General features: G+C 55.4%; 1 protein-coding gene across 1 annotated transcript; it reads right to left on the reverse strand.

Moving 5' to 3' along the window:
• Positions 1–4,395: 4,395 nt before the first annotated feature.
• Positions 4,396–24,798, reverse strand: Gnai2 (G protein subunit alpha i2). The gene is made up of 9 exons (XM_090323440.1): positions 24,580–24,798; positions 12,189–12,231; positions 11,850–11,991; positions 11,510–11,670; positions 8,021–8,149; positions 7,584–7,713; positions 7,347–7,500; positions 5,869–6,066; positions 4,396–5,417 (listed from the first exon to the last, which is right to left on the reverse strand). Exons 1-8 carry the CDS (start codon positions 24,695–24,697, stop codon positions 5,876–5,878), a joined length of 1,068 nt encoding a protein of 355 aa, XP_090179566.1. The 5' UTR covers positions 24,698–24,798; the 3' UTR covers positions 4,396–5,417; positions 5,869–5,875.
• Between the last annotated feature and the right edge of the window lie 273 nt (positions 24,799–25,071).

The raw sequence follows: 25,071 nt of genomic DNA on the forward strand, positions 1-25,071 counted from the left end.
AATTCAGGGCCTGGGCACTGTCCCTGAGTTTTTATATTCAAGGCTACAGTGTTCTACTACTTGAGCCACAGATCCACTTCTGGCTATTTTTTGTTTTTTCTTTTTAGTGGTTAATTGAAGATACGTTTCTCTCCGACTTCCTTCCCAGGCTGGCTTCTAATCAGGATTTTCAGATTTCAACCTCCTAACAGTACAGAGAAAAGGGCTTGTGAGGACTCCTTGCCCTTGCCCTAATCCCCAGAGCTTAATCCTCTCATCTCCAAAGTGATCAGAAAGGAAGTTGACAGCAGCTCATACCCGTAATCCTAGCTACTGAGGGAGGCTGAGATTGGAGGATTATAATTTAAGCCAGCTGGAGCAAGAAAGTCCAAGATAATTTTTTTTTTTCTGGTCCTGGGGCTTGGAACTCAGAGCCTGCGCTCTGTGGACTCTACCCATAATAAACTTCTCAGAAAAGACTGAACGTGGCACTGTGGCTCAAGTGGTACAGTGCTAACCTTGAGCAAAACAAGCTCAGGGACATCATCCACGCCCAGAGTCCAAGCCTACACACACACACACACACACACACAGTAGAGTTGATGGAAGGGAATGGCAAACTGATTTTTCTTCCATTATCACTGGGGATGTGTGTGGCGGGGGGAATGTATCTCTAAGAGGAAGGACCAAGGCAAGGAGAAAAGGACCTATGGCCTTGACTCCTGCCCACCATGGAACCCTGTGGCCTGTCACTGTGCCTGAGGCTGAGCAGTTGGCAGGCTTGTACATGCTTGTTGTCACACAACTGCACACATGCTCTAGCTGGCTAGAAGCCACGTCCATGGGTGCATGTCAGGGGCTTACCATGCACTTGAATTGCACTTTTTTTTTTCTTTTATGCCAGTCTTGGCGTTTGAACTCAGAGCCTGGGCACTGTCCCTGAGCTTCTCTTGCTCAAGGCTAGCATTCTACGACTTGAGCCACAGCACCACTCCCAGCCTTTTCTGTGTATATAGTTCTGAAGAATTGAACCCAGGGCCTCGTGCATCACTAAGCCACATTCCGAGCCCACTTCTTGGGTTCTTGCAGAGTCCAGGAAGCAGCTTAGGCGCATGCAGACCCCCTCAGCAGGGATGAGGACCCTAGGATTTCCTTTAGGCAGTGGACATGTATTTTGGGGTCAGTGGGGATAGGCGCTTCCAGGAGACCCTCAACCTGGCTGGCCATGTCACTGGGCAGGCAGCTGATGTCAGAGATGGTCAACTTTGGCCTATCACTAACCTCGTACTCTTTGTCTGAGGGTGGACGTGGAAGGATTCTGAGGAACTCTGGAGAGGAAGGAGTTGGGAGGGTTTTTGGATATCAGAAGCTATGGGGCTTCCTTGGAATACACTGAGAAGTTACTCCCCAACTTGACAGTCTCTGCAGCCTCTGAGGGCCCAGCTCTGACCCTGGAAGACCCATTCTCTACTCTGTCCCTGCCATCTGGTCCTCTGCCCATGTGCTGGCCTAGGGAACTAAGGAGAGACTCTGTTTTTCTTTTCTTTTTAAAGTACCAGTACTGGGGCTTGAACTTAGAATTTGGAAGCTGTTCCTGAACCCTTTTTTGCTTAAGGCTACTTCTCTACCCTTTGAGCCACAGCTCCATTTCCAGTTTTTAGGTAATGGGTTGGAGGTAAGAGTGTCATGGGCTTTCCTGCCTGGACTGGCTTCAAACTGAAGTCCTCAGTCTCCTGAGCAGCTAGGATTACAGGTGTTGGTCCACCAGTGGCCCATTTCCCACAGGGTCTTTTAACACTCTCTCCTCTTCAGGCCTCTCTTAGTGCTTGTCTCTCTCTTCCCAGCTGTTCTCCTGGCCCATAAATAAGTTAAAAATACCAAGGCTGCCACCACATCAGTCACCAGAGCAACTATTTCAAGTGGGCCAGGCCATGTTGGAGCTGGATCAGCCTCGTGGCATAGCTGGGGACAAACCCTCCTCACGTTGCAGACGGAAGCCTGAGTCCTGTACTTCAAAGTTTTTGCACATTCGGTAAAGGGTCCTGGGCCTCAGAACTGCAGCTGTCCACGGGTGTGGACCGCAAGATGGGCTGGGGGTGACACAGGGAGCAGGAGACGCGGACTCTCCCCTGCCAGGAATAGCTCTAGGCTGGAGGAGGGGGCCGGGGAGGGGGGCCCACGGCGTGGATCCTCAGCAGTTGGGGTTCAGGACACCTGGGAAGGCCTCTCTTGTCCGCTGCCCCCCTCCTCCAGCAATGGCTGGGAATTTCCCAACCTTCCAAAAGACAAGGCCCATTGAGAGAAGCCGCCCCCGCGAGCGCCGGGACAATGGTGCCTTATGCCCTGGAAGTGAGGGCCGCGGGCAGGTGGGGGCCGGGGCTGTGCGCACCAGGACCCCCCCCCGCCGGGACCCCCGCCCCAGGCCGGGCCCACCCCACCTAGGCCGAGCCCCACCCAGGCCGAGCCCCCCCCAGGCCGACCCCTCCCTGGCCGGGCCCCCCGCCCCAAGCCGGGCCCCCCCCCCAGGCCGGGCCCCCCGCCCCCAGGCCGACCCTCCCCCCCCAGGCCGGGCCCACCCCACCCAGGCCGACCCCCCGCCCCAGGCCGGGCCCACCCCACCCAGGCCGACCCCCCGCCCCAGGCCGACCCCCCCCGAGCCGGGCCCCCCCCCCCAGGCCGGGTCCCCCCAAGGCCGACCCCCCCCCGGGCCGGACCCACCCCACCCAGGCCGAGCCCCCCCCAGGCCGGGCCCCCCGCCCCCAGGCCGGCCCTCCCCCCTCAGGCCGGGCCCACCCCACCCGGGGAAGGGCGGGGTCCTGGGCCGAGCCTGGGCCGGCCCGCCCGGGCAGCGAGGCTGCGGTGCCGCCGGCCGACGGCGACAGCCTCTCAATGACCCCTCTGTGTCGGGCTCCCCTCGGGACGGAGGAAGGAGCCATCTCCGGTGCCCGCTTCCTGACGGGCGGGCACGGCGGGCCTGGAGCCGCGCCAGCCCCGATCGCCCGGCCCAGGATCCAGGGCGTCCGGGCCTCGGCAGGAAGCCGCTCCGGGGAGGCCGGGGAGCCGGAATGGCCCGGGGAGCCGGGGGCGCGGCGCCCGTCCCGGCGGCCGCCGCTTCTCATCCCCTGCCAGCACCCGGGGCCCCGCGGCCCCGCCGGGCCGGACAGGTGTGTGGAGGCGGAGCCGGGGCCCCGGGCTGCCCCCCCCGCCCCTGCTCGCCTCCGCGGCGCCGACCCCCGCCCGGCCCGGGCCGCTGGGTCCCGGCCGCGGCGCGGAGCTGTCACCCGCCTCACAAAGCCGCTTTTGTGCCCCGCGGCCTCCGCGGGACGCGGTGACGTCAGCCTGCGTGAGCGGGGGGCGGGGCTGGGCGCGGAGACGGCGGCTTCCGTGACCCGAGGGCGGGGCGCCCCCTGGCGGCCAGAGGCAGAAGCGCAGGTGCCCAGAGCCCCACCCGGGCCAGGCCACGCCCCCTTTCCACCGCCTCCGAGGTTCGGGCTGCAGCTGCCCCCTAGTGTTCGAAGGAGGAACTCTGGGCGTGGCACGGCGCTTGGCGCTCGGGCACCACCAGGACTGCAATAACCACAACACAGCCAATGGCTAAGGGCCTGCAGGGCCTTGCCTGTCCCTGCCCCTCAGGCTTCAAGGATGGCAGGGTCTCGGGCACCTCAAGAGGCCAAGAGCGTGCGGCCTCCACACCTCACACCACCACTGGACTTGTGTACCTAGACAATCGGAAGTCAAATCCTTCCAAACGAGAGGCTGGCGGGCTGGACACCCCCCCTATTCTCAGCGCGCAGGAAGAGCCCTTTTAGAAGTGTGCCCAGGCCAGGTGCTGGTGGCAAATGACTAATCCTGGCTATTCAGGGGGATGGGATCTGAGGGTCACAGGTTAAAGCCAGTCCAGGCAATGTCAAGTTCATGAGACTCTATGCTTAGCCACCAGAAAATCAGAGGTAGAGCAGTGGCCTTGACCACTCAGGCCCTGAATTCAAGCCCCATGATGGAGGGGGAAGGGGAGCCTGCCCAGGCCAGGCACAGTGGCTCATGTATAATCCTAGCCACTCAGGAAGTTGGGATTTGAGGATCACAGTTCAAAGCCAGCCCAGTCTGTGGCTAACCTCCAATTAAACAGCAAAAAGAAAGCTATGGCTCAAGTGATAAGAGTGTGAGCCTTGAGTAAAAAGCACTAAGGGACAATGTTCAGGCCTCGACACAGGAACACATCTTCTCGAGTGACTATGCAACACCCAAAGCTGCAAAGCTGGGAGGAAAGCAGGGGATCCTCAGGCCTCAACCTGTAATCTGACCAGACCAAGTAGGAAAATAAACTCAGAGCAGTCCTTCTTCAGGGAGGGGGTCTGGGTTCTAGATCACCATCACTCTTGTCTTATCTCAGTCTGTTCTCTGGCCTTGGGATTGAATACCCAACAATTCTTTTTTTCTTTCTACATTTTATTATTTCAAACCATGTGAACAATTCCATAAAACATGTGAAAAAAGCAAGGAAGTGTTCAATGCTGAAGGACCCGGGCCTGGGGCGAGGGCAAAGGACGCCTGGCCCCTCTGCAGGCAGCGGTGGTTCCTAGGTTAGCGCTAAGGAGCTACATTTAGGTTAATGGAGCCTGGGCCCAGGGCCATAGGGCAGGGCCCTCGGTGACATTGGCAGTTGTCTGGAACAGCCCTTGGAACCCAAATCCATGGAGGGCGGGGTGGGGCAGGGGCACCCACACAAGGGGCGGCCAGCAGAAAGGATGGGTGTAAACACACAGACACACTCAAGGCACGGAATCACTGGAAGGGCTTTTGGGTGGGTGCTGGTTAGGGTCTGACAGTTTTAAATAGGTTTGTCTCTAAAAAGTTTTCTAAGTTTGCAGTTTTACTTTGATTTTTTTTTTTCTTTTTCTTTACTTTTTTAAAAAGCTACGAGAATGAGCAAGTGGACTGTGGTCTCCAGGAATGGTGGCGTCTCACGCTTCTTGTGCTTTTTTTTTTTTTTCCCTTTGGGGCCTCCGAGCGGTAGGGATGGGGTGGGCAGGAGGCTCCCTGTAAACATTTGGACTTGGGCTGAGTCAGGGCTGGTGTTGGGCAAAGCCAGGGGTCCAGGCTGGAGAAGTGGGTGCCCCTCCAGACATAGGCCTCGGGAGACTCTGCGGGTGCTCCCCCCACCCCAACAAAGCAAAGACAACGGTCAGAAAACCAGAACAGATGCCCAGGATGCGGTACCATGGCCACTTCCCAACACCTCAGATAAGGGTGGACTTCAAACAGGGAGGCCTGCGGCAGCCCCTCCCTCAAGTCTGAAGTTAAGGGAGGGGACAAGGGAGCTGAGAACAGAGAGAGAGGGGAGAGGGGAAGAAGCGGCCAGGGCACAGGCAGGGGAGCGTGATCTTCTTGCCCCCATCTTTCTCAGCGGGACAGGGACAGCAGAGTCGGCGGTGGCCCTGGAGATGGAAATGACAGTTATGGTGTGGATCAGGAGGTTGTGGGCTTTTTCTTTCTTCTGCCTGGACTAAGTGATTCCCTCACCTACTCATTACCAGGTACACAGAAGTTAGCTTATTGTGTGTGTCCACACACGCATGCGCACGTGTGGCTGGGGACAATGGCAGAGTCGTTATACCTCACCAAGGCCACAGGATCAGCCTGGTCTGGGGACCCTCTGGTGGGCCTGAGGGACTGAGTTTGGATAAGTGAACTGCAGAGCTGGTTGCAGTGACCGGCAGGTGACAGGGGTCCTAGTTCACAGCTTTGCTAAGCTAGCCCACTGGTATAGTAGGAAGGATGGAATTCCCTAGATCGGTGCAGAAAAAAGCCAGACTCCTCTGTCTGGATCACCCATCTTCTTCCCTCCTCCCCTCTCCCCCCTCAACCCCATCCCCTCTCTGGGCTCACCATCCCCTCAGAAGAGGCCGCAGTCCTTCAGGTTGTTTTTGATGATGACATCGGTGACGGCATCGAACACAAACTGCACGTTCTTGGTGTCGGTGGCGCACGTGAAGTGTGTGTAGATTTCCTTGGTGTCTTTGCGCTTATTCAGGTCCTCAAACTTGCTCTGGATGTAGCTGGCTGCCTCATCGTACTTGTTGGCCCCTGGGGGAGACACAATGGTGGAGATGTATCCTCTGTGAGTGTGAGTGTGTGAGTGTGTGTGTGTGTGTGTGTGTGTGTAGCAGTGTCGCAGGCAGGCCTTTTCCTGCATGTACAGCATGACCACGGAATGTGCACTGAGTGTGTGAGGATACCATCTTTGTACTACTCTTTGTAAGAACTTAGTATGGCTAGGTGCTGGTGGCTCATGCCTGTAATTAACTCCTAGCTACTCAGGAGGCTGAGATCTGAGGATTATGGTTTGAAGCCAGCCTGGGAAGGAATGTCTATGAGATTTTTTCCTTTTGTCAGTCCTGGGGCTGGCCCTCAGGTCACAGGCACTGTCATTGGGCCTTTTCAAGGTTAGCACTCTACCCACAAGCCAGTGCCACTTCCAGCCTTTTCTGTGCATATGGTACTGAGGAATCGAACCCAGAGCTTCATGCATGCTAGACAATCTCAGGTCCTTTTGTGCCCAGGCTGGCTTTGGACTTTGATTCTCAGATCTCAGCCTCCTGAGTAGCTAGGTTGACAGGTGTGAGCCACGGCACCTGGCTCCCTATGAGATTCTTTTTTTTTTTTGCCAGTCCTGGGCTTGAGCTCAGGGTCTGGGAACTGTCCGTGGACTTTTCTCAAGGCTAGAGCTCTACCACTTGAGCCTCAGCACCACTTCCAGCTTTCTTCTATATATTTGGTACCAAGGAATTGAACCTGGGTCTTCGTGCATGCTAGGCAAGCACTCTACCACTAGGCCAAACTCCCAGCCCTCCCTATAAGACTCTTATCGCTAATGAACCACCAGAAAACTAAGTGGTGCTGTGGCTCAAAGTGGTAGAGTGCTAGCCTTGAGTAAGACCTCAGGGACTGGGGCCAGGAGTCTGGCCTAGTGGTAGAGCACTCTACCACTAGCATGCACAAAGACCCAGGTTTGATTCCTCGGTACCACATACATAGAAAAAAAAGCCAGAAGTGATGCTGAAGCTCAAGTGGCAGAGCTCTAGCCTTGAGAAAGTCCAAGGACAGCGCTCAGGCCCTGAGCTCAAGCTCAGTACTAGCAAAAAAAAAAAGAAAAAAGAAAAGCCTCAGGACCAAACAGTGCCTAGGCCCTGAGTTCAAGCTCCACAACGAACAAAAAATAACAAAAACCCACACCAAGAATACGGATGGCAAAGGACACCTAAGCTTTGTGCATGTGTCCTGTAGTTTCCCTTCTGTCCCCAGGGGGCGCCCACAGGCCACCTGGTCTCCATGAGCCCCACACAGGCCACTTCCGGCTGTCTCACCTGTATACTCAGGGAAGCAGATGGTGAGCGGGCTGTGTGTGATCTTCTCCTCAAACAGGTCCTTCTTGTTGAGGAACAGGATGATGGACGTGTCCGTGAACCACTTGTTGTTGCAGATGCTGTCAAACAGCTTCATGCTCTCATGCATGCGGTTCTGGGAGCAGGACAGTGGGGTCAGTGACAGCCACTGTGTGCATGCCCTCACCCCCACCTCCAGCGCTTTCCCCAGCTGCTCACCATCTCCTCATCCTCAGCCAGCACGAGGTCATAGGCGCTCAAGGCTACGCAGAAGATGATGGCTGTGACACCTTCGAAGCAGTGGATCCACTTCTTCCGCTCAGACCTCTGACCACCTACGTCAAACATCCTGTGGACAGAGGGGTGTCTTCACTCCAAGGAAGGGAGTCTAGGGGAGACTCCTCTCCCTGCTTCACAGGCTGGCAAAGGCTGGCAAAGGCTGGCAGAAAAGAGCCAGCGGCCTGACCAATAGTAGTCGCTCACTCTGAATCTGGTATGCAGTGACCACTGCCATATTGGATGAGGACCTACTTTCCCCAAACACAGCCTGGAAGAAGTTCAGAGCGGGGCTGAGGAAGCTACCAGGCCCCCCACCCCATGTCTTCCTCCAGGAATGTATGCCCTCCCCACCCCGCCTCCACCACGGGCCTGCTCACTTGAAGTGGAGGTCCTTGAAGGTAAAATGTGTTTCCACAATGCCCGTGGTCTTCACGCGGGTCCGCAGCACATCCTGCTGGGTGGGGATGTAGTCATTCTGGGCGATGCGCTCCAGGTCGTTCAGGTAGCTGGTGGGTGAGATGGAGGAAAAGTGAGGGACACTACAGGAAGCCCTATTACCTGCATCTTGGGCCAGCAGGAAAAGATATCACCTCCCTCCCCACACCCCAATACGTCTCATTCTCAGGCAAAACTCCTGCTTCATTGTTTTTTCCTTGTGCCAGTTCTGGGGTTTAAACTCAAGACCTGGGCACTGCCCCTGAGCTTCTGTGATCAAGGCTAATGCTCTACCACTCTGAGCCATAGCATCATTTCTGGTTTTCTGGTGGTTTATTAGAGGTGAGACTCTCAGGGATTTTCCCACCTGGATTGGCTTTGAAACATCATCCTCCGTTCTCAGCCTCCTGAGCAGCTAGGAGTACAAGTATGACCCACTGGCACCCAGCTTGCTCTTGCTTCTTTAATCCTTGCCTACTTCACATTTGCTGCTGAGATGCTGAAACCTGGGTTCGGAGCCTCTTGTTTCCCTGCTGTGAGATGGGACTGGAAGGATATGTGGCCCTGTGGCCCTAGAACTTAGCATCTGAGCTAGGCTTGCTTTGGGACAGGATCCAAAGGTGTTGGAGCAACAGGTAAAGGGAGTGGGAGGGGGCAAATTAGTCCTTCAGGGAGAGGTTCAAGGATGCTAATGGGGCAATTATGGTACCTGCCACAGAGCAGCCCTCAATAGGGAGCTCGACATGTTGGAACCTGCCAGGCCCGTGGGCTTTTTGCCCAACACCCAATAAAATTTATGTTCCTCAGGGGCAGCTGTTCAGTGGGGATCCCAGGGGCTCATTACCAGCTTCCCTAATTAGTATCAAGTCTGGCCCTGTAGGGCCCAGGGACCAGCTCAGCTAGCTGCCTGCCTCGAGATCCTTACAGCATGCTTTCCAAGCCACGACACGGCTGCCCTCTACTGGTTTCTCTCCCTCCTGCAGCAGGGCAGCTGGGGCCCAAGGCTAGGCTAAACCAGGCCAGAGGGAAATGATCTCAGAGACACAGGGACAGAACAGAAAAACAGGAAGGGCCATGGGGGACCCTGACGCACTGGCTGTGACCTGCCCCCTACCGGCAGTCCCCAGCCCGGAGGCTTCGTGGTGGGTTCTGCGTCAGCCTCTCCCTTCTCAAGAGTGGTTTATGCCCTTGGATCCTCCTGAAGTCTTGGAGAACCACTGTGAAGAGGGTTGGTGTGTCCAGATTCCTTCTGGGGCTCCGGTTCACACCCATCCCTGAGTGGTTTTTGCCAAGGCATAGACCCATCCAAAAGAAGGCCTGCCAGGCAAAGTGGCTCATGCCTATAATCCCAGCTACTCAGGAGGCTGAGAATTGTGGTTCAAAGCTAATCCAGGCCAGAAAGTCCATGAGGATCTTATTCCCAATGAACCACCAAAGAGGAATTATGGCTCAAAGTGGAGCACTAGCCTTGAACATAAAAGCTCAGGGACAGTACTCAGGCCCTGAGTTCAAGCCCTAGGACCAGCACACAGAAAAAGACCAGAGAGGATAAGAATGGGTCTTAGGAGGCCAGGAGTTTGGCCTAGGTATAGAGTGCTTGCTTAGCATGCACGAAGACCCGGGTTCGATTCTTTGGTACCACATACCTAGAAAAAAGCCGGAAGTGGTGGTGAGGCTCAAGTGGTAGAGCTCTAGCCTTGAGAAAGTCCAAGGATAGTGCTCAGGCCCTGAGCTCAAGCCCAGGACTGGCAAAAAAAAAAAAAAAAAAAAAAAAAGAAGAAGAAGAAGAATGTGAGAATGTGTCTGAATGTGTCTTAGTTTAGTGGTAGAGTACTTGCCACACATGCATGAAGTCCTGGGTTTGATTCTTCAGCGCCACATAAACTGAAAAAGCGGGGCTGGAATGTAGCTCAATGGAAAAGCACTTGCCTTGCAAGTGCAATGTCCTGGATTAGATCCCCAGTACCAGAAATAAACAAACAAACAATCTGAAAAAGCAGGAAGAGGTGCTATGGCTCAAGTTCAAGTCCCAGGACTGGCAAAAAAAAAAAAAAAGAGAAAGACCAGGATCTGTGTGGTCACTGGTGAAGCAGCAGTGGGCACACAGGATGTGCTTAACGTCTGGGGCATCAGCAAACAGTGATGGAGAAGTGGGAAGGGAGCCTGTGATCTCAGGACAGAACCATGCCAACACCTCCAAGTCTCCCTGCTGTGATCCTACAGCTCTGGGGTGAGGGGTGACACAGCTGGGCCTCAGAGGTGGTGGAGGAAGACTGTACACAGGACTGAGGTATGCTTCACCTGCCCGCCCCCGTCCCCATTGTGAGGTCCAGTCCAGGCAGGAGCTAGGGGGCCTGGCTGAAACAGAGGAAGGGAGCTCAGAGAGCCACAGCCGGTGGCACTACCTAACATCTATCTCCTACAGCCTGTCTTGTCCCCACTGGATGGGTGGCAGCACAGGACTGGGCCCAAAGGGTCCAGGGCTGTCATATCTTTGGGACTTCTGGGACCCTCCCTGCCATGATTCCTAGTCTCAACCTGGGACTCAGAGGGTCAGAAGTAAAGTCCAGACTCCAGCTTCTACACACACCTGTCACCTCAAGGAGGACCTCTTTGTAGGACCCTTGCCACACAGCCTGAATCCCTGTGCTCTCAGGCATAGCCCTGGGGTTTGTATACGCCTTGTCCATGCCTGGATCCCTCTCCCAGGATTCCCCTGACCAGCTCCTGTTCAGGGCCCTGGCCCTCCCCCAGAGGGAGGAATGATAGCCCTCTGCTGTCACTGCTCAGGGACTTGTCTGTTCTACTTATCACTGTCCTTGAAGGCTTGCACTGGGCCTGACACACAGGGGTAGCAAATGTTCTTTAGGACCATTGTGTTAATAGATAAAGCCTGGAAGACTCCAGGCTGGCTCCTATCCCCCTAGCTTATCCAGGCCTGGGGCTTGAACTCAGGGGCTGGGTACTGAGCTTTTCTGGCTTTTGGTTGGTTCGTTGGGGGAGGGGGGACGCATGGCGCAGGAGTGTAGCCTAGTAGTAGAGTGCTTGCCTAGCATATGCAAAGACTAAGTTCGATTCTTTGGTACCACATACATAGAAAAAGCTGGAAGTGGTGCTGTGGCTCAAGTGGTAGAGGTCTAGCCTTGAGAAAAACCCAAGGACAGTGCTCAGGCCCTGAGTTCAAGTCCCAGGACTGGCCAAAGAATCTCGCAGACTTTCCTTCTCTAGGCTGGCTTTAGAACCATGATCCTCAGATCTCAGTCTTCTGAGTAGCTAGGACGGTGTGAGCCACCGGCGTCCGGCCCCTCCTGGCCTCTCAACAAACCACCAAAGCCAAGCTGGGTATATCCAGCTGGGGGTACTCAGACCCTCCAGTCCAGTCAGTACCCCAGGTCCCCTGCCGAGCCTCCCCCGTTCCCTATGGCACTCACTAAGCGGCGGAGTCGTTGAGCTGATACTCCCGAGAGCGGCCAAAGCAGGCCTGCACACCCTGGTCAGCCCAGAGCCTTCGGATGACACCGGACAGGTCCTCGGGGAGCATTCCCTGCTCCTCAGCGGCGCAAGACAAGGCAAACAGCTGCCTGGCATCGTCCTGGGCAGTGGTGATGGGTGGTCAATCAGTTGAAGCATGCACTCCCAACCCTTCCTGTCAGACTCAGGGAAAATCCTCTGGGGTAAGGAGGTTCAGGCTGGGGTACTCTCTCAGGTCCCGCAAAAACCTTTCCCCTGGACCCTTTTAGGAGCTAGGAGGGCGGGGAGGGTTACACATACTGCGCGGTGGGGGTCAGCAAAGTCAATCTGCAGGTTTCCCATGGCCTTGACAATGGCCATGATGGACTGGATGGTGTTGCTGTAGACGACGGCCCGGTACTGACGGCATTCCTCCTCCGAGTAGCCATCCTCATGGATGATCCTGGAAACCGGGGGTGAAAAGAGTTAGGGAGGGCACAGAAAGCCCCCCAGCTTCCTGGGGCTGCAGGGATCCTCTTCTGAGAAGGAGCTACGGGTCCTGCTGGGACGAGTGGACAGGGAGGAGGCTAAGAGGAGGCCTCAGCCTGGTCAAGCCTGGCCCAGAGATGAGAGGAGAACCTGAGTTGGGGCAGTACTTACTTCATCTGCTTGACAATGGTGCTCTTCCCAGACTCCCCAGCACCTGGAAGAAAGGGCACAGGGGTCAGTCAGGCACAGACCCAGCACTCTCTACAAGGAAGCCACCCCCTCACTCAGATGCTAGATCTCAGATCTGCCAACAGCTCTCACCGCAAAGATCAACAGCGCTGTGAGATGATGCCACCGGGCTGGTGTGCAGTCAAGCTACCCAACAAAGATGCAGCCAGCAGGGCTACTCCAATCAAGGCAACATAGTGCAACTAACCTATGACACTTTTTTAATCTTGGTGCCAGTCCTGGGGATGGATCTCTGGGCCTGGGCACTATCCCTGAACTTCTTTAAGGCTGGCACTCTAGCACTTGAGCCACAGCTCCACTTGCAGCTTTTTTTGGTGGTTAATTGAAGATGAATCTCAGATTTCTCTGCCTGGTATGGCTTTGAACTTCAATCCTCAGATCTCAGCTTTCTGAGTAGCTTAGGTATTACAGTTTAGGGTTACACATATAAGCCACTGGCACCTGGCTGGAAAGGAGTTTAAAATAACAGATTCCAGCTACTGGGGAGGCAGAAGCAGAAGGGCTGAGTTTGAGGCAAAATTACTTTGAGAATCAATCTCAAAAGACAAAAAGCCCTGAGTTCAAGTGGCAGAGTATTTGTGTGGCACATATAAGAGCTCTAGAACCATTGTAGGCTTTGGGCTCTAAGGGCACCAGTCCTGGCATTCTTGCCTGAGCATGGGCTGTCTATGGTTGAGGAGCCCAGAATCACTCACACTCCACAGACTGAGGGGGGGCATTTTGGAAGGGCCTAAGAAAGCCTGGTGGTATTGCCCACCCACTGAGGCCCATGTCCTCAGGGCCTCAAAATGGATGCAGTGGCCCCTTGGCTCACCTTTCCACTTGCTCCCACAGAGCAGGAGGAGAGGATACAGACTGTGGAGCAGAAGAACCAGGAGTCAGATTTTCTACTTGGCTACCATGGGTAGAGTGGGTGGGTGTGGGTCACCTGTGACCAGGCCAGTGAAGGGATGACAATTCAAACTTGCTTTGCATCTGTTTTCCCTAGCTTGCATCTGCTTTTCCTAGAGTTGGCAGACAGCAAGGAGGTACAGCAATAATGGCTCCCTGTCTCAGCCAGCCAAGAGCCTATTTTAGTGTGGCTCTCAAGCCTCAGTTCCCATTCCTAAGGCCTCTGAAACTGAGCTCCAAGGACAGTCTTTCCCCCCTCCTCGCCCAAGGGCCACTTGGCTCCTTTGGACAGGTGGACAAAACAGCCTCAACCCTTGGATTTCAGGTGGTCCCTTTGTTCTTCCAGGAGCAGTTAACTCAAGAGGGAAGTTGTGAGAGGCAGGAGGGTGTGGTGCTGGCCGACAGGCAGGAAGCAGGGGGACGGGGAGACAGAGGTAGGGCAGGGGCAGCCAGGGAGAGGGCGGGTGGGGTCACCAAAGGACATCCAGTTGGGAAGGGTGGAGGCAAGACCCTGGCTCTCAGGACCCACAGGTCCTGTACCCTGCAAGCCCAAGGGGAACAAGCGTCGCTCTTCATTCCCCTCTGGCTGGGGATGACGCATCCCAGCCCTCACCCCCTCCATGCCAGATAAACTGGCATCAGATCTCCAGTCTGTCCCCATCTTTAGCGATTGTGGACACTCCTGCTGGCTCACAGAGGTACTGAGCGGAGGGCTCGGCCCCTCCCTGCCCATAGAGGCTCCATCCCCAGCTGGGTGAGATGAGAGGGCCTAGCAGAAGTTCTCTCGGGTGCCTTGCCATTCCCGCTGGGCCACAACAGGTGAGCAGTGATCACCTCGGGTGCCTGAATTAAAACATCCACTTCAAACGGCAGGGTGCCAAGTCCCTACAGAGGAGGAAACAGATGGGGAATGGAAGATGGTACTGCCTCACCTGCCTGGATAAGACCACAGAGGTGCCCACAGGTCCAAGTCATTGATGGTTATTCCAGGCCCAGCGTTTAAGTCACTCAAGGTGTTCGTGTGAGTGAGTGTGTGTGTGTGTGTTGGGGCTTGAAGGGCTTAGGCATTGTTTTGGTGGTTAATTGGAGGTTAGAGTCCCACAAACTTTCCTGCCCTGGCAGCCTTCAAACTGCGATCTCTTTCTCTGATCTCATGTATGAAATGAATAAACCCATTGTAGCCTGTTGGCTTGCTCCACTCCCTGCCCTCACACAGTGTTCAGATAAAGCTATCAACGTTTTTTTGTACCCTCTGGAAGAATACAGATTGCCCCCAAATCTCTTAGGACCCAACAAAGACCATCTGATTTGAAAGAGGGAGCTTCTGAAAGCTTGTGATGAAGAAGGAAGACCAGTTAACAGTTGGCATACAAGCTGGTTCAGAGCAGAGAGGGGTTCCCTGCTGGGACTTAGGATAACCTGGAACAAGAGTCAAACCCACACTGTTGGTGGCTTTGTGTTCTGTTTCTCCCGTCTCTTCCTTGTCCTGGGCACTCGGACACACTGGGGTGTCTTTGTCTAGAAGCTTCATCATTCATCTTGGCCTACCGATCCAGAAAGTTGGGCAGGCTGCTCTCTGGTCGGTGGGCTCCCTCAGAACACATAGGGCTACTGAGAGAGCTGCCAGCTGACGTGGCAGCCTGAAGGCAGAGCTTCTCATAAGCAGCAGGGGCTGGGACCACAGGGTAGACTTGGGCAAGAGCCCAGCTCCAATCCACAACACCAGGCGTGCCCACACTGCCGCAAGCCCAGTGGGGTTTGTGGGGGGAGGGGAGAGGAGGGTGGATCCTACACAGCAGACTCTTACTGTCACCCCAGGAAGATGCCACATCTCCAGCCCAGCCCTGGGTTCTCAGATCCCCCTTCCCACCCCACTCTCTGGGCTTCAACCACCACCAGGGGGGGCCTGGCAATCAAAAGACGAGGAGGAAGGTGGGGGGGCTAGGGATCTTGGGGTTTTTGTTTGTTTGTTTGTTTTAGAAAGGCATGGAGAAATAGCTGCAGGAGGTGCCTGGACCCTCACTCACCAACTCCTCCTGGGGAAGCCCCCCAGCCAGCAGTCACAAAGGGAACAATGGGATTGGACGGGAAGGGAGGGGGGAAAGAAGGCCTAGCTAAACAAAGGCCCTCCAAGCTCCGCCCCTGGCCTTTCTTCCTTCCTCCAGGTGCTGCTCTTTGTGGCCCCTTCACTCCCTCTAAGGGGGCTCCCCAAGGGTCTGCACTGAGGGGAAGGGCAACGGGATCCAGCAACTTCCTTCCCACTCCCTCCCCCCCATGCCTGTAGCCACAGCAAAGCTTGCTGCCTCCTTCACCGTCCCTGCCACAGGCGCTACCTCTGCCAGTCAGCAGCTTCCGGGGCTCCTGATCCACAGCAAAGCAGGGCCCTGTCTTGCTTCTGCCACAACAGGGAGCTCTGTACAGAACCAGAGGCTGGCTGGGGTAAGCAGTCTCCCTCACTAGGCCCTGCCTCTAGTACAGAGGGGTCAGGAAGGCTGGCTGCAGTCTCATTCATTCCCTCTGTAGGATCCAGAAGATGTGAAGCCCAGGGCACATCCAAGAAGCCAGGCCATTTGGCCTAGAGATTGTGTGTGTGTGTGTGTGTGTGTGTGCGCGTGCGTGTATGTTGGCCTAGAGATTGTGTGTGTGTGTGTGTTTGCACTCATGGGCACCCACTAGGACTAAGGTTTCTCTTTTCCTAGAAGGTGTGGGTGTGTGTGCGCGCGTGCGCATGCATGAACATGCTAGGGCTTGAACTCAAGGCTTTGGTGCTGTCCCTCTGCTTTTTTTTGAGGGGGGGGGTGGAGTCAGTCATGAGGCTTGAACTCTGGGCCTGGGCGCTGTCCCTGAGTTCTTCAGCTCAAGACTATCATCACTCTACCACTTGAGCCACAGCGCCACTTCCCATTTTCTGGTGATTAACTGGAGATAAGAGTCTCACTGACTTCAGTGCCCGGGCTGGCTCTGAACACTGATCCTCAGATCTCAGCCTCCTGAGTAGCTAGGATGACATGTATGAGCCAGGGGCGCTCGGCTGTCCCTTACCCTTTTCTGTCTAAGGCTAGCACTCTACCACTTGAGCCACACCTCCACTTTTGGCTACTCTGATAATGAACTGGAGATAAGCCCTCACTTCCTGATAAACTGAGTGGTGATCCTCAGAACTCAGCTTCCTGAGTAGCTGGGATGTACCACTTGCACCCGGTCTTAGGGCCTTCTTCATTTAAGGAATCCTTTGGCTGTTCTCAAGATACCTGAATAAGTGCTACTTCTGACTTACTGCAGTGGACCTGGGGTGAGGCGCTGGGTGCTGGGTGCTCTGGGCCTCGGTATCCCCACCCCCCTCTGTGAAATGTCAACTCCACAGGACTGCCCTGAGCACCAGATTTCTTCCTCAGTTCTTTCACAGTCATCTGAAAGTGTCCATGGGGCTCAATTTAAGCCAGCAGCTGTCCATGTCACCGAGGCCACAAGATTATGGTAAGAACTCATGATATCAAAGGTCCCAGCACAGGTCACACAGTGAGGGAGAGAGGGAGGCAGACGGGACTGGACTTTCTGGGATCCGATCTTGGATGGCCAGGAAGACAGCTGACCTCTGTTTTGTTTGGCCTCATGGCTCAGAGGCTTGGGTGTTTCTACGCAGGCATTTCTGAGCTTTGGCTCCAAAGGGTCCAGGCCTGACAACACAGAGAACTGGAAACCTCCAAGATTAAGGGCAAAGTCCTACCAGTCATAAAACTCAGATTTAGAAGCCAAAGGAACTAGAGCAAGCTGTCACCAGCCCACGCCATGACCACAGGACCATATTGGGGTCACCACTGAGATACTACCCACGGCTAGAGTCCTTCAGGGACACCCCTGGCTTACTCTCACCCAGCCAACTCCATGTTCCAGGCCCCCACCGAGTCTGCAGCCTCTCAGCCTTCCTCAGGCATGGTCTGAGAGTGAGATTGTGGTGGGAATAAGAGACTAAAGTTAAGGGGCATTACAGAGGACATGGGCTAGGAGGAAGTAAAAACTGAGTGGCTCCATGTAGATAAGGTCACTGCTGGCTGGCAGATTTCTGATTTTGAGCAGCAAAGATTTTAAGTAAGCTAGGTGCCGGTGGCTTATGCCTGTGAGCCTAGCTACTGAGACAGATTCTGAGGATCATGGTTCAAAGCCAGCCCAAGGAGTAAAGCCTTGTGAGACGCTTTATCTCCAATTATCCATTGGAGGAAAAAAAAAAAAAAGCCAGAAGAGTGCTAGCCTTGAGCAGGAATGGTATCCAGGCCCCTGAATTCAAGACCCAGGACTGGTATACATACATACACACACACACACACACACACACACACACACACACACACACACACACACACACGTGCACACGTTTCATACAATCCTGGGCAGCGCAAGAGGAACTGATCTGATTCAAGGACCCTAGCATAGAGAGTACTTATGCACCTACAACATTTGCCATAGCATCTGTCCATAATCTTGAGTGACAAATCTCTGAGCGCTGGGCACAGATTCCCAAAGGGCTATGGTGGTTGGAGCAGGTGCCCAGTCGTGTCCTAGCCAGCTAGGATGTAAATAGATTTGGGATTTGCCAGACTCTCGGTTCAAACCCCAGTACTGATGAACAAAAAGAGCCCAGTCAAGGCTTAATCAGTGCTGGGAATTTGGCTTAGTGGTAGAGTGCTTGCCTAGCATGCATAAAGCCCTGGGCTCAATTCCTCAGTACCACATACACAGAAAAAGCTGGAAGTAGCACTGTGGCTCAAGTGCTAGAGTTTGAGCAGCTGCTGTTATGCCCCAAAGGGAAACTGAGGTAAGTGAAGGCACTGTGGGACCAGTTGGTTATACAGGAGGGGAAACTCCAAGTGAGCTAATCCAGAGGCTTCTGCTCCATTTCCAGGCATTCATCCTGGCCTGTGGCTAGCCTTCCGGCTTCGGAGGGCAATGGCCGCTCGGGAATCTAAGAGCAGTCTTCTGCCTTCCTGCTAGCCCTCCCACTGGCGTCCCTCTCCCAGCCACCACTTCCTGTGGCCAAAGGAGGGGCCTGGAATCCTCAGAAGCGCCACCTCTGGCTCCCAGGCCCAGCAGTTGCTGAGAGAAGATGAGGACAGTTCCCTTGGCTTGTCCCCAGCCTGGTGATGGCCTCGAAGGCACACAGATGAGCGTGGGCAGGTGTCCACCTCTGAGGCTTCTTGGCAGGCCAAGCCCTGGGCATGCAGGGGCTCACACCTCCACACGAACACCAAGCAGCCCTCTGGCCTCTTCCTCTTTTGGGGCTCCTCCTCCCCCAGCTGCTTCCTCCTTTTCCTCTGAGGTGGACATCACTTCCCTGAGAGGCCCTGCAATGCAGTCTTGCTCTCACCCCAGCCTGCTCACAGTAGGTGCTGCCACTAACATCTTTTCTGTACACTGTGAGATGGGAGCAGCCCTGGGGTCCCCTCAAAGCCACCAGGCCACCCCTCTCCCCAGCAAGCCTTCCAAGACCCCATCTTTAGGCTTTTCCTCAAACGAGCTTGGCTCTCCTTCCTTGACCTTGGAAGCAAACTAAGAAGACGAAGGCAGAGGACCCAGCCCAATGAGGCAGGCTGATTCCTGGAAGATTAAAACCACCAAGAGATGACCAAGAAGTGGCAGCAGGGTTAGGGTGGAGTTGAGGTTTAGTGACAACAGAAGCTCCAGGCTAGAGGGGCTGGGTGTGGCAGAGCAGGCTGGGCTCCACCCAGCACCTGTAGCAGTGGCAGCTGTGGCTCGTGAACACCAGGTCACAGGTCCCATCCTTTGCTTTCCCCTGGGCACACACCGGAGACGGCTTAGGCAGGACCTATCAGCCACAGACTGGCCCTGGAAGCCTTCCCGGCCCCTCTTCATCTCCCAGGTTGGAACTCTTGGCCCAAGGTGGGATAATTATCAGGATGGGCCATCCCAGCCTCCAACCCAAAGGGGAGGAGGAGGCTACATCCAGGCTTATCGTCTATTGGAATGATGGATTCTGAGGTAAGGGGGAAAGAGTGCCTCAGGGGCCATGAGTTTGGGTAGACAAACTCCTGTTTTAGCTAGGTGAACTGGCCCTTTTAGAAACAAGTCTGAAATCTAGGTGCTGGTGGCTGCAACTCTAGCTACTCAGGAGGCTGAGATCTGAAAGTCATGGCTTGAAGCCAGCCGGGGAAAGTAATATGTCCATAAGGCTCTGAGCTCCCAGCTAACCATCAAATGAGCTTGGAAGCTGGGCTGTGTGTGGCTCAATGAAAGACTGATAGAACACCTAGGCTCTGAGTTTAACAGCAAATACCGAGGTATGCACACGCACACACGTGCACACACGCGCACGCGCGCACACACACACAAAACAGGGACTGAGATTGAGATCAAGGAGGGCAGAGTGTGCCGTGTATTAGCTATGTACCAGCCAAATGCCACCCTGCCCACCACAGAGGCTAAGAGGAAGGATTTCACTCGGGCACTGGGCAAATAAATGTTCACCATGCCATTCAGGGATCTGACTCCAGCAAGCGGAGTGGCTGCCCCTGGACTTGCCTCTGTAGCTGCGCTCCTGGGCTGGTAGCAACTCCAGTCCCTAGCAGTGGCTCAGTCCCTCCTTCCTAACCACTTGCAGGTCTCAGGTCTAGAGTTCCCCACCCATTAGGGGACTCCCAGCTGAGAGGTCCCCATTGCCTGGTATCCCCAAACCAGGAGTACCTGGACTTAAAGGAACCTAGTCTCAAGTTTCACTCCTACCCGCTACCCAAGGTACAACTTCTCATGTTTGTTATGCCAACCCACAAGTGGTGGGTTAGAGCCTCCCAGGGCTGAGCAGAGACATATACAGAGGGGTTCAAGAATGGCTCAGCCCCCCACCCTTTCTCTCTAGCGTGGGAGCTTTAACCCAGACCACTCAAACAAACAAAGCCTCACCCAGATTGGGGGAGGGGTGGGAAGAGACAGCCAGGCCTAAGCCACCCCGCCCCCCATTCAAGTGTTAATGAGCTCCAGCAGGGAAGAGAGGGCTGAGGTGGGGTGTGTGGGGGGGGTGTCAGGGCTAGAAGCCTGCCTTGAAGTGTGTTACCCCAACTTGCTCCAGCTCTGCATACCTCAGTCCTCCCTGGCTATAGCTGCCTAAGGGCAAAAGAGGGGGGGTTGTTTCAAGCAGCCAGGAACTCAATAGGATGGGGAGACCCCATTCCACCACACCCTCAGTTCTTCAAGTCAGCAGAAAGTTTACTCACCTCCCAATATTGGGGTACTACTTGTAGTGACAGGCTGGTACCTCGGACCACAGACTATGGGTAGAGAAAGGTTCCCAATCCGTATTCTAACTTAGGTCTGTGGAACCCCAAGAATGATACAAGGAAGGGTGGAACTACTCCCTAAGGCCAGGAAATATCAACTGGGGTCCTGGGACTGGGGTGTGCAGATCTCCTGTATTTGCTGAGTTGGTTCCTCCCCCCCCCCCCCCCCCCCCGTGCCCAGCCCTCGCCTAGAGAATTCCCCCCACCCAGGAAGCTTCCCTTCACAGTTCTAACTAGAATCCTCCCAGGATTCCAGGCTAGACCTCCCATCTATCTGCAGAAACAGCTCCACAATTACATATCTCCCCCCAGAGGCTCGCTCCTGTTCATGAGTATGTTCAATAATTTCATGGTTCCCACACACACTTAATACAGACCTATCCTATGCCAGTTCTCTGCTGGACAAAGGCCCCCAAACTCCCTTCCTTTTTCCTTTGGTGAACTTATATGAGCCCTTACTTGGAACAATCTCTCCTGATGGCCCAGAGTTCCTTTCAGCCTTGTTCTGGTCTGAGCCAAAATCGCTTTCAAGTGATACTGAAGTGGCAGTTCCAACAGCTCAAGGTGGAAGGAAGAAAGCAAAGACACATTCCCACACAAACATGTGGAGCTGCTATTGTGTCCTGAGACAGGCTATGTACAGGCTGCAGCACCTCTCAAGTGCTCAGCCTGAAGAACTTTTCTCTCTGTGTCTCCCTGTCCTGGCCACCTGCCGAACTGTGACTTAGGGATCTCTACATAAGAAGTTTGGTAGATATGTCCTCCGTTCACCAAACAGACAAGAAGCACCCAGCAGAGGCAGGCTCTGTGTTGGGCTCAGGTATGAAAGGAACACAACACAATCCAGTAGTCTCCAGGGAGGGAAACCAGGCCAATGCAACGATATGAAGGTTGAGGTAAGGCGTAATCAGTAGTATTGGGAACAAGAGGAGAGGTCAGTTGGAGCTCAAGGAAGAATGCTGTGAGATCTCCAAGCTGAATATTAAAGAACAATTAAAGAAAAGACTAGGGGCTGGGAATGTGGATTAGTGGTAGAGTGCTTGCCTAGTATGCCCTGGATTCGATTCCTCAGCACCACATAGACAGAAATGGTGCTGTGGCTCAAGCAGTAGAGAGTGCTAGCCTTGAGTAAAAAAAGCAGCTCAGGGGGCGGGGAGTTTGGCCTAGTGGTAGAGAAGAGTGCTTACCTAGTATGCACAAAGACCGGGGTTTGATTCCTTGTTCCTACGTACATAGAAAAAGTCGGAAATGGTGTTGTGGTTCAAGTGGACCTGAATCCAAACCCCAGAACTGGCAGAGGGGGGTGAGGGAGGAGAGAAAGAGAGAGGGGCCAACTTCCAGGGGCAAGACAGGACTGATGAACCCATAACTCTACCACCTTCATGGAGCCCATAAAAAGTACGATTTGCTTTTTTCTGTAAGGTTATCTATATCAGGGCCCCTAATTGCAACTGTGCCCCCATGGTCAGTTAGGCTGAACTCTGGAGGCGGGTGGTGAGGTATACCCTGGGATTGAGACAGGTAATTAACTCCTCTGTGCTCCAGTCACCAAGCTGCCAAGAAAAACTCTTGACAGTACTTACCACATCTGCCTCTGCCCTGGTGACAGTGACTGTGCCTGCTGGCGAGGGGAAGGAGCCAGGGTGCAGGCAGGGCAGCAGGCGTGGTTCTGGCTGGGAGGGAAGGTTGGCACCTGTCCAGCCAGAGTCCCGTTGCCTGGACAGACTCTCCCGCTATGTGAGACAGGCACTAAGAACGCTGAACCTGCCACAGCTGGGCTTCCACCAACCACCCCAACTCCTGGATGAGGAAGGGATGGCTTAAGGCAGAGAACCCCTTCCTAAGCAACCATGACAGATGGCTCACTGCAGACTGGATCACCAATTTCAGGCAGAACTTAAAAGAGTCATTCCCTCTTCTCTTCACCCAACCCAACACCCCCAAAGAGAACCTCTATGAAGTTCCTGTTTGCCCCATCCTTAACCCTGGTCACTCCTCTGGCCCAATCCAGGAAGTCTATTTCACAGAGGAAGCAAAGACTGGACTGCTGAGATGGACTCCTTAAGGCTAGGAAGTGCTGAGCCAGATCCTACCACCTGGCTGCTCCGAGCTTCCCACCTGGCCTGGCTCCCCCCAAACCAGCAAGGCAAGTCTGTGGGGATAGGGTTTCGCTTCCTGATGTTGGGGGGGGCCAGAACAGGCTGGGGGCACTTGTGTCCCAGGGCTTGCTGGGTCCAGTCCCCTCGCTCCTCATCCACCACAAGAACTGCGACCAGCCTGGGCAGGGGCTGGCGAGAGAGGCTCCAGGCTGGGCCCTGGGTGGCAGCGATCCCGGAAGTGCCCTCCCCAGGCCCAGCAGCGCCGGGCATTCCGCCGCGTCGACACCCACTCACGGCCTGCAGCAGAGACAGGAAGAGGCAAGCGCCCAACGCAAAGCAGCCCAGGAGGCTGGGCCGCCGCCCCTTCCCGCCCCTTCTCTTCCTCCCCGCGGCTGCAGTAGCGCGGATGCCATTTTGAAACCTCCGGGGCTGTGCCCCCAAGGCCCAACCCTCTGGGACAGTCAACAGATGGGCCCAGGAGGGCCCAGACAAGCTGTTCCACCGCTGCAGACCAGCGTTTAAAAAAAAAAAAAAGGCCCTGGTTCTTACAGCCTGGAGGCCCGCACAGCTCTAGGGTGGAGGGGGCCACACCCCCACACACAAGCTAACCAGCCTACACTGCTTTGCTACTGCGTTGCTACAAGGACCGCTCTAGGCCCCCTCCCCAACCACAGACACCCCCTCCCCAAACTTGGGCTTTCATAGCTCTTAGTGGAAGGATGGATAGATGCAGACAGCCACCAGGCCCATCGATTTTGCAAAACGTCAGCTTGGATGCTCTAAGACACACTGGCGGGTCCCCCAGCTCACCCCCTCCTCCTTCTCCTCCCCTCATTCAGCTTAACTCCCCCCCCCCCCACAGCACTCCTCCAAAATCTAAAAGGCCCACCCACTAAGGTTTCCAGCCTCCATCCCAGGCCTTTCAGCCCTTGGCTATGGAAAGCCCAAGCACTCTGCTAAACATGTCTCCTAGGCCTGCCCGCCCGAAGGCCTGCAGAGGCAGCAATATGTCCGCTTGTCTCTCCACTTCCACTTTCCCACATCTCCAATAGCCACCATCTTCCCTGGCCATGGAAACACTACAACCTCTAACTCCTCCACAATTCCTCCTACTTCCCGGACTCCCCCACTCCCCACCTGCCCAGACAGGCCTTGGAAACTGGGAAACACATTCTCAGGGAGTGGAACTTCCCAGAGAACTTGAAGCCCCCCCCCCAATCCTCCAGGGTGACCAATGAAGCATTAGTTCAAACCCTTGGGGAATCTGCCTTACCTAGTCTGGGTGCTTTCCAGCCCATGGTTCACTTTCCCTTAGCACAACCAAGCTGGTGCAGGAAGGTGCAGAATCTGGGGATGTGCCAGATTGTGGGAGAAGATGGGGAGTAGGAGAGAAGGACCAGAAGGTTTTGGGGAGTGATGCCTGCAGAAAAGGCATCTGGTGACCAGCAGGGATTCCTGCTGGTGAGGGCTCAAGAGTAGTCAGTCAGTTGCCCACATGAGAGGGCAGAGTGCACAGGTAGAGGATAGTTTACAGAATAAAGGATTGGGCACTGAAGAGGAAAGGAGGGAGTGAGCAGAGGGACCTGGATAGGGTTCCAGATCAGATGCTTAGGAATAGGGGAACAGGTGGAGCTCTCAGGGTGGGGTTCTGAGGAACTGGGTAAAGTGCAGGACTTGGGTAAAGTGGCAGGGACCGGACAGAGGTTCTGCCGATTCCAGAAGGCTGGTTAGGATGGATGGTCACGCAAGGGTGGCTGGTGTGAGGACACTTGCCTAAGGTTTAGGGTTTGGGAAGTAAGATGAGTTAAGGGTCTAGCTTTAAGTTCACAGACCTAAAAACCCATGTATGAATTTCTCACTCTTATCTGGAGTCCCGGCCGAGCTGGTCTTGGGCGTGGGGTGTTCAAGTCCCAGGTACAGGGTGTGTGTGTGGGGGTCACAACCACGGGGCCTAAGAGTTTTGGAGATCAAAGTGCTGGGTAGCACAAGTGGGGTGGGGTGGGGTGGGGTGTCCCGGAACACGGGGCGCGGCCTCACCTAACAGTAACAACTTCACCTCCCGGGCCGCCTTTTCGCCGTCCTCCCTCAGGTTCTTGTCGATCATCTTGGAGCGCTCGGCCGCCGCCTTGTCCTCGGCGCTCACGGTGCAGCCCATCCTGCTGCCGTCCGCCCGGCCCCGGCCTGGCCCGGCCCGGCCGCCCCCCCCCACTCCGGCTCGGCCCCGCCCGACCCACTCCCGCTCCTTCCCCGCCGCTGGCCGTCTGGCAAGCCGGCTGCGCTCTCGGGTCGGCAGTTCCGAGAGACTACGGGAGGCGCCTTCCCGGCCGCCGCGCAGCGACCCCGGGGCGGGGCCGAGGGCGGAGCCTGAGGGGAGCCGAGGCTCGGGACTGGACTGGGGGCTGGCGCGGGGGCGGGGCCCAAACAAGTTCAGAGCCGCTGATTGGCTAGAGGAACAGAGCGACGGGGAGAAGTGAAGCGGGGCCCAGACGGTCGGGCGCGGGCTCGCGAGGCGGGGCCCAGCGGAGCCCG

This window comes from Megascapheus bottae, chromosome 32 (assembly GCF_031878675.1).
Source record: "Megascapheus bottae isolate mThoBot1 chromosome 32, mThoBot2.hap1, whole genome shotgun sequence".
In the NCBI taxonomy this organism is placed as follows: domain Eukaryota; kingdom Metazoa; phylum Chordata; class Mammalia; order Rodentia; family Geomyidae; genus Megascapheus; species Megascapheus bottae.